Genomic DNA, 16,917 nt, shown 5'->3' with positions numbered 1-16,917 from the left:
TGTCTCCACCAGGGACAATGATCTCGAGCTTCGTGGATTAAATGAACTCACATGAACGTGCCTGTAGTAGCTGATCAGTATGTGTTGGCTCCTTGGCTCCCGGGTTCACCTGGACCTTGACCAGCTTCGTAAGGTGCCATCCAGGTGTCTGGGCTTGAAAGGAGGGAGAGCCTGTCTGGTGGCTGACAAGGGCGATGGGCTAAGAGCAGCAGAGATGAGGCCTAAGTTGGTGCGGAGCTGGGGGAGGTGGGGACCCCCTGCAAATCTCAGGACAGGTTTGACCTGTCCTGACTTTGGCCTTTGACAAGTTGTCTAGCTTCTCTTCTCTGGACCCTCCTTCTCCCATCAGTACATGGGAGCCCAATCATCAAGAGGCTCCAGAAAGTGGAAAATGCTGAGTGGTCTGTAGGCCTCGGGATGGTAGCTGGACTTGGGGTGGTGTGAGCCCAGCCTCTGGTCCCAGACCCCAGTGAGGCGCGGCCACTCGGAGGACAGGGCGGCTGTCTGGGGTCGGAAGGCCCTGGGGCAGGCCCCTCATCTGGGCTCTTGCAGGCTCCGGCCCTGATGGGGCAGAGGAAATCAAGCGGCATGTCTTCTACTCCACCATTGACTGGAATGTGAGTGAGTCTATCCACCCTGGGGCCCCAGGCAGGGCTTCGGCTGTGGTGGGAGGGGGCCTCTGCTGACTCGAGCCTCCGACGTGAAGCAGAGGTGACAGCGTGGCCTTGGGGGCACGGGCCGGCCTCCCGAGGGCGAGCAGTTATGCCCTGTCTGCATAGCCTGTGCTCCGTCCAGGCCATTAACTCCTCCTCCTGCATGGGGCTGCTGATGGGCTGTGGGGGTGCCAAGGTAACCAGGGCGCCCACTCCACCTTGCAGAAGCTGTACCGGCGTGAGATCAAGCCACCCTTCAAGCCGGCCGTGGCGCAACCCGATGACACCTTCTACTTTGACACTGAGTTCACGTCCCGCACACCCAAGGGTGCGTCCCTCGTCTGACTTTGTCCTGGGCTTTCCCTTCCCCAGGAGGGAAGTGGGGAGTCGGGGCCTCTTTGGGGCACAGGGGCCCTGAGGGCTGAGGCAGGCCCAGGTGTGTGGGCAGACAGGCGGGGAGTCTCTGACTCTTTGTCCCCGTCTCATTCAGCCTGGCTGTCCCACTCTGGGGCTCTATGGGCTTCTTTGTGCCTGGGCAAGGGGGTGGGAGTGAGTGGGTGAGTGGGCCACAATAGAAAAGTCAGGACCCTTGGCCCCGGGCACCTTCAGCCCACTGGAAAGACCAGACACATCAGGCTCCCACTCACGTCAGGGGTGAAGAATCTGACCTGGCAAATGCGCGAGGTGCACGGTCTGGCAGAGCAGGGGTGACGGTGCCCAGAGGTCAGGGGCTAGCGTGGGAATCGGCTTTGGCTGCTCTGACAACTGGGCTTCGGTGACGCATCTGGAACACGGACTTAGCCACAGACCCACTCAGTCCATGGGATTACAGATAGAAGCCAAGGAGGGGGCTTCTGAGAGGGAACTTGGTAAATCCTAATGTTTTGGCCACATACTGGGGAGGAGTGTTCTGAAAGGCCTCCTAGAGGGACAGGTTTTAGCAGAGGGGTGCTTGTACGTCTCTGATGTCGGGGAACTTGTCACTTCCCCGAGCAGCCCGTCGCATCTTTATTTATCTGACAAGTATGTACCAGGTCCGTTAGTGTGCCAGCCATGTGGGGACTGACTGTGCACAGGACAGACCCAGGCCCTGCCTTCATATGGCTCAGGCTGCAGTGGGAGAGACACAAAGTCAGCTCTGGGCAGCTCAGCAAGTGCAGCTTAGCAGGGGCAACGGGCTGGAGGAGCAGCGTGAGGCCAGGTTTCTCAGAGGACAGTGTGTGAGCTGAGCCTCAAAGGATGGACAAGGAATGGTTGTCTAGTTAGCAGGAACAGCATGTACAATGGCTTAGAGTCTCCTCTAAGGATCTGAGAAGCTGGGCGTGGCTGAGCTGTGGAGTGGGGCGAAAGGAGGCTAAGATCACAAGCATCTCATTGCCTGGGCTATCCCAAGGGCAGAGAAAGGGTACAGACAGGGCACAGACTTGTGATCGGAACCCTCCATCTGGCTGCTGCAGAGAAGATGGACCTAAAGGGGCAGACCAGACACAAGAAGGCCTCCAGGAAGGGATAAAGTGCCCTGGCCTGGGCGGGTGGTGGATGTGAGGGTTTTTGCTGTTTCTTGCATGACAGGGCTGGACTGGTCTGAACACACATGGGCAGACGGGCTAAAGCCGGTGATGAGAGGTCCTGCCCAGGCTCCCATCCCAGCCAGCTTTCTGGGCTACCTCGGGTCAAGGGTGCCTCCTCTGGTTCACACCCCGCTCCTGCCTCTGCAGACTCCCCAGGCATCCCTCCCAGTGCCGGTGCCCATCAGCTGTTCCGCGGCTTCAGTTTCGTGGCCACCGGCCTAATGGAGGACGACGGCAAGCCTCGGGCCACACAGGCGCCCCTGCACGCGGTGGTACAGGTGAGGGGCGGGAGAAACTTCTCAGCTGTCCCTTTCTTCTTGGAAGCCGCGAGGTGGAAGAGCTGAGAACACAGGCACTGAACGCGGACAGACTTGGGTTCAGACCCTGCTGCCACCGGGGAGCCCACTGCGCCGCAACCTCCTTGAGCCTCAGTTTCCCCACTTGTAAAACAGGGAAGGCAGCGTGCTTATGAGTTTCTTTTTTTTTTTTTAGTACCTTGAAACTTTATTTTAAAAATATTCTGAAATTTGAATTTTTCAAGAATCGCCATCTGCTTTCCTTTCACACACGCTTGGTCCTAATAAGTCCCGTGTGCGTGTGTGTTCAGTTGCTTAGTCTTGTCTGACTCTCTGAGACCCCATGGACTGTAGCCTGCCAGGCTGCTCTGTCCATGGACGCTTCCAGGCAAGAATACTGGAGTAGGTAGCCCTTCCCTTGTCCAGGTTATGAGTTTCTTGACACAGAGCCAGAATGTTGGAGGGCCGGGGCACACCCAGGTTGGTGGCGCTGGCTGGTGGCTGGCCCTGACAGGTTGGGCGGGCACTCGGATCTCTTCCCACTGTCTCCCACTTGCCTACTCGCCGAACTCCATGGGAAATTTAGAGTTGAGAGGCAAGAATGGAGACTTTGGAGCTCACTGCCTGGGTCAGAGCTTCCAAGGTCAGGGATTGTGGAGGGGACACTTCCTCGTGCCTCAGTTTCCTCATCTGTAAATGGGGGTGAGGATAGAACCTTTCCCCGAGGGTTGTTTCAAGGATTATGTGAGTTACATAACACAAAGTTATGCGTAAAGTTAGGGTGACTTATGTGATTTATTATCCAACTGGGATATCTTGGTCCCAGACAAGTGTTAAACCAGACTGGATGTGAGGACAGCAGATGTGAAGCAGGGCCGTGTGGGCTGTGTGGTCACCTGGTGAAAAGGGCTCCTGCTACACACTCAGCATCACAAAGCATTTGATACAGTTAATGTCTTAGAGCCTCGAGACATCCCACAAGGTGGGCTGTGTCTCCCAGAAAAGGGAAACAACCTGCCAACAGCCCCAGGAAGTGGAGAGCTGGGACCTGGCTCAGGGCTCCCATGCCCCTCGCAGGCCTGCCTGGGTTCTCAGAGCCTCCAGCTGTTCCACGTGTGTGTTATGGCTCCTTACCTGCCTGCTTCAGCACCCACTGACCACAAACTGCAGCCAGGCGCCCAGGAGCCAGCAAGTGTGCCCATCATATAGTGTAGAAAACAGGCCCGGAGAGGGGCAGGTTCTTGCCCGAGGCCTTCTACCCCAGGCTTCCTATTGTTGTTCAGTCACTAAGTGGTGTCCGATTCTTTGTGACCCCAATGACTGCAGCGCACCAGGCTTCCTTCTTGCCCAGTGCCACCTCCAGGGGCCCAAGGCCTGGGGCTCTGGGAGATGACTTTACATTCTAGAGCACATAATCAGTCCCACCTCTTGGTCTCCTGCAGCAATTACATGGGAAGAACCTGGTTTTTAGCGATGGCTACGTGGTAAAAGAGACGATTGGTGTGGGCTCCTACTCTGAGTGCAAGCGCTGTGTCCACAAAGCCACCAACATGGAGTATGCTGTCAAGGTGAGCCTCATGACCTTGTCCAGGCCAAGGATGCTCGGCTGGGGTGGAGATGGTGGGTGATGTAGCCCTGGCCCTCTGGTCGGGGAGGGATAGTGCTGGAAGCTCTGTGGATGGGTGAAAGGCGTGCGGCTGAGACTCCACGCCCTGCAGCGTGGGGCTCTGTGGCAGGTCGGGTGAAAGGCGTGCGGCTGAGACTCCACGCCCTGCAGCGTGGGACTCTGTGGCAGGTCAGGTGAAAGGCGTGCAGCTGAGACTCCACGCCCTGCAGCATGGGGCTCTGTGGCAGGTCGGGTGAAAGGTATGTGGCTGAGACTCCACGCCCTGCAGCGTGGGGCTCTGTGGCAGGTCGGGTGAAAGGTGTGCAGCTGAGACTCCACTCCCTGCAGTGTGGGGCTCTGTGGCAGGTCGGGTGAAATGAGTGCGGCTGAGACTCCACGCCCTGCAGCACGGGGCTCTGTAGCAGGTCAGGACTCTGGAGTTGATCCCCCAACACCGCCACGTGCACCCCCTTTCCTCAGGTCATCGACAAGAGCAAGCGAGACCCCTCGGAAGAGATTGAAATTCTTCTGCGGTACGGGCAGCACCCCAACATCATCACTCTGAAAGATGTGAGTGGGGGTCCTTGAGGGTGGGGTGGGGACACGGGCCCTCGATTCTCGGATGGGTCTCAGGGTGGCCATTCCTTTGATTTCTGATCCTCCTCTGCTCACAGATGGGAGGTCCACTGAGGCACCTCTAGTCTGGCTGCACCAGGTGCCCTCCCTGGGTGATGCTGGCATTCTCTGAGAGCATTCTTGCCCTCAGGACAGAGCCAGCATCCTGCTCAGGGGCCCGGGTGAAAGCCCTGCCAGGGTGATGAGACACAGAGCAGAACCCAGGCCCAAGGCTCAGGTCGTGGCTCCCTGGCCCTGCAAGCGGGAGACCGAGGAGCCCAGGCCTGGCGTCGAGGGGAGGGGCTTGACGGTGCGGTCTCTGGCAGGTGTACGATGACGGCAAGCACGTGTACCTGGTGACAGAGCTGATGCGGGGAGGGGAGCTGCTGGATAAGATCCTGCGGCAGAAGTTCTTCTCGGAACGCGAGGCCAGCTTCGTCCTGCACACCATCAGCAAGACCGTGGAGTACCTGCACTCCCAGGGGGTAAGTCTTGAGTAGGGGGCACCGAGTGGGCCTGGGGCAGGGGGCGGCCTGGGGTCTTACCATCAGCAGAGTGCATGGACCATGACTGGCCCAGACAATGGCAGTCTTCCACCAGCCAGACAGAGGGGAGACCCGAGCTGGGTGAGTGGGCAGGTGGATGGAGGTAAGGAAGGAAAGGAGGATGAGGCCACATTGTGAAAAGGAACGTTTATTCAGGACCTAGGCAGGCATCATGCTGCGTTCCTTCTTGGTTATCTCAACTGATTTTCACAGCAACTCTATTAGGTAGATGCTGGTCTTAGCCTCACTTTATGGTTATGGAAGCCGAGGCTCAGAGATGTGAGCTCACTTGCCTGAGGTCACACAGCCTGGGAAGAAGGGAGCCAGAGTGTTTGAGAAATTTGGGTGGGGCGCTACAGATGCAGAGTGGTTTTGAGTTAGGAAACAGCAAGATCACTGGGAGCTTCAAGGCTTCAGGGAGGAATCTGGCTGCGGGTTCAGCTGTCAGGACAAGAGGAAGTGGATGTAAGAGGAAATGCTGCTGGAAACACTGGCTAATTTCTTTACAATATTGTGGTTTTTGCTGTCCATTGACAAGATCAGCCACAAGTACACATGTGTCTCCCCATCCTGAACCCCCCTCCCACCTCCCTCCCCACCCCATCCCTCTGGGTTCTCAGAGCCCTGGCTTTGAGTGCCCTGCTTCATGCATTGAACTTGTACTGCTCATCTATTTTACATGTGGTAATATACATGTTTCAGTGCTATTCTCTCAAATCATCCCACCCTTGCCTTCTCCCAGAGTCCAAAAGTCTGTTCTTTACATCTGAGTCTCTTTTGCTGCCTTTCATGTAGGATTGCTGTTACCATCTTTCTAAATTCCATATGTATGCGTTAATATACTGTATTTTTGTTTCTTTTTCTGACTTACTTCAGATTCATCCACCTCATTAGAACTGACTCGAATGTCAAAAATGTCTGCAATTTGTTTATTGGATTCACAAGCTCTGCAAGGTTCATACCTTTCATTCACTTATCGTACCCCTTAAGTCTCTTATAAAACTGAGATAAAATTTGCCTACAGTAGATTTTAAGCGTACAAGTTGATGAGTTTCATTAAATGTGTACATCCATCACCTCCATAGTAAAACCTCCCTTTCAGATGCCACTGACTTGTTGAAGAGAGCAGTTCTGTGGAATGTCCCACATTATTTACTTATTTATTTGGCCTCACTGCAGAACATATGGGATTTTAGTTCCCCAACCAGGGACTGAATCTGTAACCCTACATTGGCAGCACAGAGTCTTAACCGCTGGACCACCAGGGGAGTCCCGGTCCCGCATTCTGGATGTGTTTGCCTCCTTGTGGCATCATTTTCATTGTTTCTCTATTGCCTATGTTTCCTGTAAACTGCAAGGTGCTCCAAAGTCTTAACTAGATTTCACTTCAACTTCTTTTGGGGAGCAAGGAGTCAAAAGTCACTCCATGGGAGGTGCAGTGACCTTTGCACAGCGTCGTGTCCAGGAGCCAGTGTCTCATTGCCCCTGTTAGTCATCAGGGGATGACTGAACGGGTCTGGGGACGGGTGAACGGGTGTCGGGCGGTGGGTGGGTGTGAGGTGTATCATGGAGATCGTCACCAACCTTTCATGCAATGGTTTCAGCCTTTCGTGACATTTCCCTGAATCAATCATTTCATTAGAATTTGCAAAAATAACAATGTGTAATTCTGTCTAACTTATTAGGGGGATTCTTTTGTGAAAAAGAACTTTACCTTATCACCAGAGGTCTAGTTTGGTTACTGCGTGGTCGTGTTTGAAGTGGTTTTGTGTTTTGAAATGACCAGTGCAAACAGACTGATATGGAAATATGTCAGGTCAGACAGTACACAGGCTTCCTTTTCCTGTTTTGGTCTCACGTGAGTACTAGCTAGCATTACCCGAAGAAGGTTTAGAAGATAGAGCTGAAGTGGTGAGTTTCCAGCAGGCCACCTAAAGCTCAGAGCAGGGACTGCTGTGCCTCAGAGCTTATAGTACATTCGTTCCCTCAACAAGGGAACCTGCACCCTCAGCTGTGAAAGCTCAGGGTCCTAACCACTGGACCACCAGGAAATTAACCAGGGAAGGGCTTTTTAGAGTGGGAGCTGCTTCCAAAAGTAGTGAGCCTCTCTATGAGGGGTAGGTGAGCTCCAAGTGCAGACGTTCACTCTGTAGAGGTGTCATGGGAGAATATTATTTCTTTCCCAAAGGACATCTTTGGGATTTTGGAACCTATGGGCCCTAAAGTTTCTCCATGCCAGAATACTGGAGTGGGTAGCCTTTCCCTTCTCCAGGGGATCTTCCCAACCTAGGAATCAAACCCAGGTCTCCCGTGTTGCAGGCAGATTCTTTACCAGCTGCCTCTAAAGTTTCTGGCCCTTTCCAAATACTAGGGGAAGATGAGGAGGAAATTGGAAGCCCTCATAGAGGTGTTTGGAGGGAGATTCTCGAGCTGTTTACACTTCGGCAGCATCTGTGGTCCAGAAGCCGGAAATCTCATAACAGCTGAGGAATGAGAAGGGAGTCACCAGTTCTGGACCCTCCTATTTGTTTTAATGTTATCTTCATATTGAAATATCACATAAACAGGTCATCATGCACAATTCAATAAGTCTTCAAAAAGTGAATACACCCATGTAACCAGCACCCAGAGCAGACAGGGCTGTGCCTCTCAGCTTAGTTCCCCGACCAGGAATTGAACCCACACCCTCGGCAATGAAAACTGGGAGTCCTAACCACTGGACCACCAGGGAACTCCTCAGGGAAGGGCTTTCTAGAGTGGGAGCTGAAGGATTTCTAGTTCCCCCCAACCCCCTCGAGCCCCTTCCACTCTCCCTCCTCAAGGATAACCATTCTAAGCTGACTTCTAATTTGACATCCATGTGCTCTTTCGTATCTGACTTCAGCCACTCAGCACTCTCTCTGAGAGTCACCGGTGATGCTGTGTTGCTTCAGTTCCCTCAGTCTCATTGCTCTGTGATGTCTACTGTGTGAATACAGTTTAACTATCCTTTCTACTGTTAATGGACATGGATTGTTAGTAGTTTACTTATTTAATTTTTTAAAGAAGGTATTCAAGAACAAAGGGGTTGGTAGTGATGCTGGTCCCTTCGGCATATTGCTTCACAAAGCTGATAAAGTAAGGTTTGGATGATATTCAGGATTCTTCTCTTTTGTCTGCTCTGGGTCTTGGTTGCAGGAGGCGGGCTCTTTAGTTTTGGCTCGTGTGATCTAGTTCCCTGACAAGAGCCTGAACTGCGTTCAGAGCCCCCTGCATTGGGAGCTTGGAGTCTTAGCCAGCGGACCACCAGGCAAGTCTCTGTTACCAGTTTTTTGACTATGACAAGTAACGCTGCCGTGACCTTCTTGCACTTGTCTCTCGTGAACACTCGTCCACTATAACCTGGGTGTGAACACGGCAGTGCGATTGCTGGGTCATAGTGCAGGATATGCTCATCTTTAGTAGAGGTTGGCGGGTTTCCGAAGTTGTTTTACATATTTATCCTCTCCAGAAGTGTGTGAGAGTTCTGTTACTTGCCAACACTTGGCATTTTCCATCTTTTTAATTATAGCCACTCTAAGAGATGAGGAGTGGTATCCCATAGTGCTTTTAACTTCGGTTTTCCGGATGACTGATGAAGTTGAGCACCTCTTCAGTGGTTTATTGCCATTTGGACAGCCTCTTTTATGGAAAGTCGGTTGAAGTCTTTCGTCCATTAAATGAAATTGGGTTGTCTGCTTTTCTTCATCTTATTTTGCAAGAGTTCTTTGTTTAATATGTGGAGCCCTTTCAAGTCTCTAGCTTCCCTCAGGGCCCCAGGGTGCCGAGAACAGCCTGTCTGAGAACTCAGTCGTGCTTCGCACTTTGACTTCTCTGTTTAACCGGACGACTTATATAGAAGAACTTCAGCCTTTATCTGTGTGTGTGGCTGGTCACAGGTGCCCTAATGCATCTTCCGATGATGCTGGCGATGACAGGGCACTTTGCTGCCACTGGCATCTCCGAGCACTTTCCACAGGCCGGACAGCTTCTAAGTACTTTACACATCTACTCACTTAGCTGTTTGAACAAATCTATGAAGAAGGTGTGAGTATTAGGTCATCCATTTTATAGGTGAGGAAACTGAGGCTCTGGGACCTTAAGTAAAAGTCTCATAGCTAAACTGGCTTTAGGTCCGTGCTTCTTCCTTGCATACAGTTGGCTGCTGCTTTGGACAACATCTGTGGCCTCATTTTCTTGCCCTTCTTGTCCTCTAATTTTTAAGGGCTTCTTAACAAGCACTAGCTGTATCTTGATATCCAGCATGATGGTGGGTTCACCCAGGAAGTGCTGGGGTTACTATGGCAGCAGCTGTCATTTTCCAGGCCCTGTGCTGCATACTCCTGGTACATAACTCGTATGCGCCTTCCTGTAACGCTGGGGGCCAAGCACTCTTATCAGCCCCGTTTTACAGGTGAGAAAACCAAAGGCTGGCGAGGTTGAGTGACACATCATGGTCACACAGCTGCTGCTGGTAGAGCCAGGATTCACACTGCAGCCCGTCTGCCTCCTGACTGAAATCACAGCTCCACTGGAGCCACAGACTGACTCAGTGGCTGTGTTTGGCCTGCGCAATGCAGGTATTTTCTTGGTTTGGTAATTTGGCTGCTTTTGAAACCTGGGCCCGAGGTGGTGCGTAGTGATTGTCAGCTGGAGTGAGCAGCAGCTGCCTCTGGAGCCTGTTGGCCTGGCTCCACAGGGACCATGCAGGAATTCTCTCATAAAGCCAACTAACCGGTGAGATTCAGCCGATCTAACGTGCAAGGTCTCTTGTGTTTCGGAGGTGTGATTCATTCATTCATGGCACAGAGTTCACGTAGCGCTTGCTGTGTGCGAGTCCCTGTGCTGGGTCCTGGGGGTGAGCAGGCATTCCACAGAGAGATATGGCTGATCGTGGTTGAAGGACCCCTCTCTGACCTGGGCTCCAGGCACTGGAGGGATGTGGTGGACAGTGAGGCTAGAAAGGGCAGCTTGGCTCTCCACACCAGGATGGGGACTTCAGGCTTTATCCCGAAGTAGTAGGGAGCCAATGAAGGTTTTTCACAGCTCTCAGGGAGGTACGTGAGCTCATGGGAGAAGGAAGGTGAAAATGAGTTTAGTCTGGGATTATTGGGCTTGAGGGGCTAGGGGACATTCAGTGGTTGCCATCTGGTCAGCAGCTGTGTGATCCTGGACTCAGGAAAGTTCTGGGTTAATGTCGGAGATCTGAGAGTTGTCAATAATTAGGTGAGAGTTAGTGACTCTGAATGGAACCATGCAGAGGGAGAGGCTGTGGATGGAAAGCAAGTGGAATGTGTCAGCCTCCTCCGGTTACACACGAGCACGTGGGGCCAGGGGAGAGTCACGTGCTTAAGGCCTCAGCAGTGTCGTTTGTCCATTTCTCCAGCAGGTATTTATTGAGTACCTACTGTGTGCTGGGAACTGTTCTTAATGCTGGGATGCAGCAGTGAGCAAAACACTCATGGAGCTTACATTCCAGTGGGTGGGTTCTGAAGACGATGAAGTAAATCTCCAGCAGTGGTAAATGCTGTGGGTAAAGCTAAAGCAGGGTGAGGAGACTAAGGAGTACTGCTCTGTGGTTGCTATTTTGTATGGAATGGACCAGGTGGCATTTTATATTTTATATGGAGTAGTCCAGGGAAGCCCTTATTGGTAAGGTGGCATTTCAGCCGAAACCTGAAAGAAATAAGAGAATGAGCCAGGCAGATGCCTAAGAGGAGAGTATTCCAGAAAAAGGGAACAGCACATGCAAAGGCCCTGGGGCAGGAGTGTGCTTAGCACGCTGAGGGAAGAACAAAGAGGCTGGCGTGGCCAAAGCCAGCTGAGCAAGGAAAGGAGTGCTAGAGGACCAGGGTGCCAGCGATATGGTGGGCAGTCGGGGAGAGAGGAGGTGAGGCCACCAGGCCATCGTAAAGACTTTTCTTCCTAAGAGGGGAACCCTTGGAGGTGACATGATCTGACTTACATTTAACAGGATCACTCTGGCTGCTCTGTTTAGAACAGGCCATAGGAAATGAGACAGAAGCAGGGAGACCGGTTAGGAGGTTGTTGTCGTAATCCAGGGGAGGAATGATAATGGCTGGGATCCACATGCTGCCAGTAGAGGGGCTGAGAAGTGCCTGGGCTCTGGACATTTTTTAAAAAACATTTATTTATTTGACCGTACCAGGTCTTAGTTGCGGCACTCCAGATCTTTAGCTATGGTGTGTGGGATCTTGTTCCCTGACCAGGGATCAAACCTGGCCTGCTGCATTGGGAGCACAAAGTCTTAACCACTGGACCACTATCCAGGGAAGTCCCTGGATATATTTTAATGGTAGAGCCAGCTGTGTTTGGTGATGGATTGATTGAGGAATATGAGAAAAAAAGAGGAATTAAGAATGACTCTTTAGGATTTTGACCCATGCAGTGGGAAGAGTGGAGTTGCCATTAGGTCACATGTGTGGTCCCCCCTTCCCAGGTGGTGCTAGTAGTAAAGACCCCGCCTGCCAATGCAGGAGACATAAGGAGACATGGGTTTGTTTGATCCCTGAGTTGGGAAGATCCCTTGGAGGACGGCATGGCACCCACTCCAGTATTCATGCCTAGAGAATCCAGTGGACAGAGGAGTCTAGTGGGCTACAGTCCATGGGTTCTCAAAGAGTCACGACTCTCAAAGAGTCACACGACTGGAGCGACTTAGCACGCGTGTATATACACACACGTGTGGCACGCAGATTTGAGGAGTTCACTGTGGACGGTGAAGTTAGAGCTGCCAAGTGGCTCAGTGGTAAAGAACCCGCCTGCCAACGCAGGAGGCACAAGAGACCTGGGTTTGATCTCTGAGTCAAAAAGGACCCCCTTGGGTAGGAAATGGCAACCCACTCCAGGATTCTTGCCTGGAAAATTCCATGGACAGAGGAACCTGACGGGCTACAGTCCATGGGGTTGCAAAGTCGGACACAACTGAGCACGTCCACGCACACAGACATTGACCGAGAGGGTTCAGGTTGATAATGCCAGCAGCAAGGCCCCCTGGCAGCCCCTTCCCCCCTTTCAGATTCTGGGTCCTTCTGCCCCCTCTCTGGGCCCATCTTCTGACTCTCCCAGCCCTGGCAGTGGACCTGGGCCCCCGGCAGCCTGCCCACATGGAGAACTGACCCGGACCCTCTGCCCCCAGGTCGTGCACAGGGACCTCAAGCCCAGCAACATCCTGTACGTGGACGAGTCTGGGAACCCCGAGTGCCTGCGCATCTGTGACTTTGGCTTTGCCAAGCAGCTGCGGGCTGAGAACGGGCTCCTCATGACACCTTGCTACACCGCCAACTTCGTGGCACCCGAGGTGAGTGGCCCGGCCTCCTCAGCTACGAGAGTGAGGGGGGCTGGCACGGGGGCCTTGTGTCCCTTCCAGAGGCCCCACGCTGTCCAGGACTCCGGTCTGTGTGGCCTTGGTCCAGGGACCAAGGCAGGATCAGCCCACGCCTGGGACCCTCGTCCTGCGTTTTGGGGAGTAGCAGGCAGGCATATGCCCCTCAGCCCGACCACTCTCCCCTGCCCACCTTCCTGCCAGGTCCTGAAGCGCCAGGGCTATGATGAAGGCTGCGACATTTGGAGCCTGGGCATTCTGCTGTACACCATGCTGGCGGGGTGAGTGCCCCTCTGGCCTGCACCCCATCTGCCCCCTGCCCCTTCCTCCAGCCCTAGTGTACAGGCTGGGGTGGTGCTTGTCTGATGGGAAAGACTCATCCCTGCTTCAGGAAGGGCTGGAGACAGGGGCGTGGTACTGCCTTTGGGAGCTCCACCTTGGGGAGAAAGTGCCACCTTTGGGGGCACCCACTCCGAAGGGGGAGACACAGTGCCCCCTCGCCACCCCAGCCGCCCGGATGGAGGCCAGAGGCTATACCCACACCGGGTGGACTTTCCTCCAGATACACTCCATTTGCCAATGGACCCAGTGACACACCAGAGGAAATCCTGACCCGGATCGGCAGTGGCAAGTTTACTCTCAGTGGGGGAAACTGGAACACAGTTTCAGACACAGCCAAGGTGAGTCTGTAAGGCCTGGACCGTGCTCACTCAAAGCTGGGGAGGCAGGGTCCCATCCTAGGGCTTTTCGGCATTTCACGGACAGGTGACTGGCAGCCTCATTTCTCCAAGTGGAACATCCCACAAACCTCTGTTGCTGTATTTCTCCAAGTGGAAGATTCCCAGGCAGACTGCTGTCCCCTCCCCCGCCCTCTATCTTGTGTATTGTTTGAACAACTTGGTGATCGTTCACTGGCCCTTCCTGTGTTCTGGGCCCTGAAGCAGGACAGAGGGCTGCATCGTCACGGCCCCTACCTCGTGGGAACTTAGTGTGAGGGGTCAGACAGGCTTGCACACAAGGGGACAGAGAGGCAGGTCCTCCTGGTCAGAGGTATAGGCAGTGGAGACCCAGGCAGAGCTACGGGCCAACAGGCAGACAGGCCTTCTCAGAGGAGGGAACATTTGTGCTTTCAGTACTAAACAACAGGTCCCAGTGGTGGGAACCTCTGTGTCAGATGCTGGGTTGAGTCCTTAGTGAACAGTACCCCCTCGCATTGACCTTATGCTGCTGCTGCTGCTGCTGCTAAGTTGCTTCAGTTGTGTCCGACTCTGTGCAACCCCACAGACAGCAGCTCACCAGGCTCCCCCGTCCCTGGGATTCTCCAGGCAAGAATACTGGAGTGGGTTGCCATTTCCTTCTCCAATGCATGAAAGTGAAAAGTGAAAGTGAAGTCGCTCAGTCTTGTCCGACTCTTCACGACCCCATGGACTGCAGCCCACCAGGCTCCTACATCCATGGGATTTTTCGGGTCAGAGTACTGGAGTGGGGTGCCATTGCCTTCTCTGATTGACCTTATGATTTGGGTACTTTTGCTATCCTGTTTCTCGGAGGGGAAGCTGAGGCTCAGAGAGTCAAAGTAACTTGCCCCGGATATGCAGTCGATGAGCAGCAGAGTCAGGTTTTGATCCTTCCCAGCCCAGCCTTCGGTTCTTCCCACCTTCCTACGTGGCTTCTAGACGGTGAAAGAGGAAAGAAAGGGCCTTCCAGGAAGAAATCCCCAAAAAGGGCATGTGCCACTCAAGCAGGCCCTGGAGCAGCGTGGAGAATGGATTGCAGGGGCTAATGCAAGGGTCCAGGCAGGACATTGCAGGAAACGGCTGCCTTAGCCATTCCCCATCAGCCAGGCCCAGCACTCTGCTCCTCTGCTAGCCTCTCCCACCAACCCCTTGCCTGCTCTCCCCCAGGACCTGGTGTCCAAGATGCTGCACGTGGACCCCCACCAGCGCCTCACAGCCAAGCAGGTCCTGCAGCACCCGTGGATCACCCAGAAAGACAAGCTTCCGCAGAGCCAGCTGTCACATCAGGACCTGCAGCTTGTGAAGGTACCACCACCCTAGGCTGCCAGGCCGCAGGGGCCCAAGCCAGGGTTCCGTGGGCAAGGACTCAGGGTGGTAGAGCCAGGAGATGCCACGTGTGTCTCTCCCCAGGGAGCCCCCGTCTGACAGGCCGGGGTGTTGACACTGCACTCATGGCCCCCAGTCCTTTGGGGGTGGGCACAGCTCCTGCCCTCTGAAGTCTGAGGGAGGAGGCAGGACTGATGACCATGAAGAATGACCAAGGCAGGATTAACAGGGGACCGGGTGGGCTGTAGAACCCTGGGAGGGGCTGGCTTGGCCTTGGAGCACATGTACCTCCCACCCTTGTGAACTGAGTTCCCCTTGTCTCCCAGGGAGCCATGGCAGCTACCTACTCAGCACTCAACAGCTCCAAGCCCACCCCTCAGCTGAAGCCCATCGAGTCGTCTATCCTGGCCCAGCGGCGGGTGAGGAAGCTGCCGTCCACCACCCTGTGAGGGGCCCGAGCATCCAGGCCGCAGGGCGGTGCTAGCTGGATGGAGGCAGCGTGCTTCCCAGAAGAAGCAGGCCTGAATCCCAGGGCCAGAGGGAGCGGAGCCCCGAGGGGCCCAAGAAGCAGCCAGCCCAGATCACCCCAGGGAGGGTGTGAGAAGTGCCTTCTCCTTCCCCAGGATGGACTGTTCTCGGCTCAGGCTCTGCTGGTTGAAATCGATTCACTGTACAAACTCTTTATCTATTTTTAAGGACAAAATGGCATCAACCACCATGGATTTCTACAAGATCCATTTGCCTTTCTGGGAACAGAAGTAGCCAGTGGAGCCCCAGGAGGGCGCTGAGTCACTCAAGGGCGCTCTGTGGCTGAGACCCCTTAGAGCAGCTTCAGGATTCCCCCAGGGGGACCCCCACAATTGGCTGTCTATAGCCATCAGCACCCCTCTGAGGCAGTCCGGCGTCCCCTCCCAGAGCCTTTGGCTGTTTCGCAGAACTTGCTCTATCCCGGTTGGCTCCTTTTCTGTTCTGTTATGCTGCAGTGGGGAGGTCTGGAACCATTTTCTGCTAGAGGAGAGGACAAAGGCCCTGTGGCTCCCAGCTCCAGGCACCAGCATCCACCCCTGGGTCCCCTGCAGACAGGTCGAGCAGTCCCTGAAGGAGCATCGAGAAAGCACTTTCTGGCTGACTTCTGTTGGAGTCCGCCACAGGACAGAGTTCACGAGAGGCCTGTGGGGCGGGCCAAGAGGGGCAGGAGCTTTTTTCATTTCTTCCTCAGCTGGTAACTCAGGGTTCATCTGTCCATGGCCTTTCTAATAAACTTACAGTTGAATTGAAGCATGCTCGCCTCTGCTTGTCATCCCTGGATTTGCCTGCCCTCTGCTGCTGGGTGTTGAGGACTTCGGCCATGATCAGTACTGGGCCCGGGCCAGTTAGCCCACTGCTTGGAGCTCAATTGGGGAGCAGTGGGAGTCCCACTGGCTCTCCCCATTTCTGCCAGGGATTCCATTATGGTATTGATAATCAGTCAGTTCAGTCGCTCAGTCGTGTCCGACTCTTTGTGACCCCATGAATCGCAGCACGCCTGGCCTCCTGTCCATCACCAACTCCCAGAGTCCACCCAAACTCATGTCCATCGAGTCACTGATGCCATCCAGCCATCTCATCCTCTGTCGTCCCCTTCTCCTCCTGCCCCCAATCCCTCCCAGCATCGGATCTTTTCCAGTGAGTCAACTCTTCACATCAGGTGGCCAAAGTATTGGAGTTTCAGCTTCAGCATCAGTCCTTCCAATGAACACCCAGGACTGATCTCCTTTAGGATGGACTGGTTGGATCTCCTTGCAGTCCAAGGGACTCTCAAGAGTCTTCTCCAACACCACAGTTCAAAAGCATCAATTCTTGGGCGCTCAGCTTTCTTCACAGTCCAACTCTCACATCCATACGTGACAACTGGAAAAACCATAGCCTTGACTAGACGGACCTTTGTTGGCAAAGTAATATCTCTGCTTTTGAATATGCTATCTAGGTTGGTCATAGCTTTCTTTCCAAGGAGTAAGCGTCTTTTAATTTCATGGCTGCAGTCACCATCTGCAGTGATTTTGGAGCCCCCAAAAATAAAGTCTGACACTGTTTCTACTGTTTCCCCATCTGTTTGCCATGAAGTGATGGGACCAGATGCCATGATCTTCGTGTTCTGAATGTTGAGCTTTAAGCCAACTTTTTCACTCTCCTCTTTCACTTTCATCAAGAGGCTCTTTAGTTCCT

At 53.8% G+C, this 16,917-nt stretch overlaps 1 protein-coding gene across 4 annotated transcripts in view; it reads left to right on the top strand.

The window, feature by feature from the left end:
• RPS6KA1 (ribosomal protein S6 kinase A1) overlaps positions 1–15,990 on the top strand; it is a 37,967-nt gene extending 21,977 nt beyond the window's left edge. For all 4 annotated transcript variants that reach the window (XM_027519597.1, XM_027519605.1, XM_027519616.1 and 1 more), the window contains 11 exons: positions 553–617; positions 879–981; positions 2,372–2,502; positions 3,963–4,088; positions 4,607–4,696; positions 5,068–5,226; positions 12,464–12,625; positions 12,854–12,930; positions 13,212–13,329; positions 14,554–14,691; positions 15,039–15,990. In XM_027519597.1, the coding sequence (XP_027375398.1) occupies positions 553–617; positions 879–981; positions 2,372–2,502; positions 3,963–4,088; positions 4,607–4,696; positions 5,068–5,226; positions 12,464–12,625; positions 12,854–12,930; positions 13,212–13,329; positions 14,554–14,691; positions 15,039–15,161 (1,292 nt within the window). In that variant the 3' untranslated portion in view covers positions 15,162–15,990. The remainder of the gene's footprint in view (positions 1–552; positions 618–878; positions 982–2,371; positions 2,503–3,962; positions 4,089–4,606; positions 4,697–5,067; positions 5,227–12,463; positions 12,626–12,853; positions 12,931–13,211; positions 13,330–14,553; positions 14,692–15,038) is intronic.
• The last annotated feature ends 927 nt before the right edge of the window (positions 15,991–16,917 follow it).

This window comes from Bos indicus x Bos taurus, chromosome 2 (genome assembly GCF_003369695.1).
Source record: "Bos indicus x Bos taurus breed Angus x Brahman F1 hybrid chromosome 2, Bos_hybrid_MaternalHap_v2.0, whole genome shotgun sequence".
Classification (NCBI taxonomy): Eukaryota; Metazoa; Chordata; class Mammalia; order Artiodactyla; family Bovidae; genus Bos; species Bos indicus x Bos taurus.
Note: the sequence above shows the minus strand (reverse complement) of the source record. Positions and strands in the feature narration are given on the sequence as shown.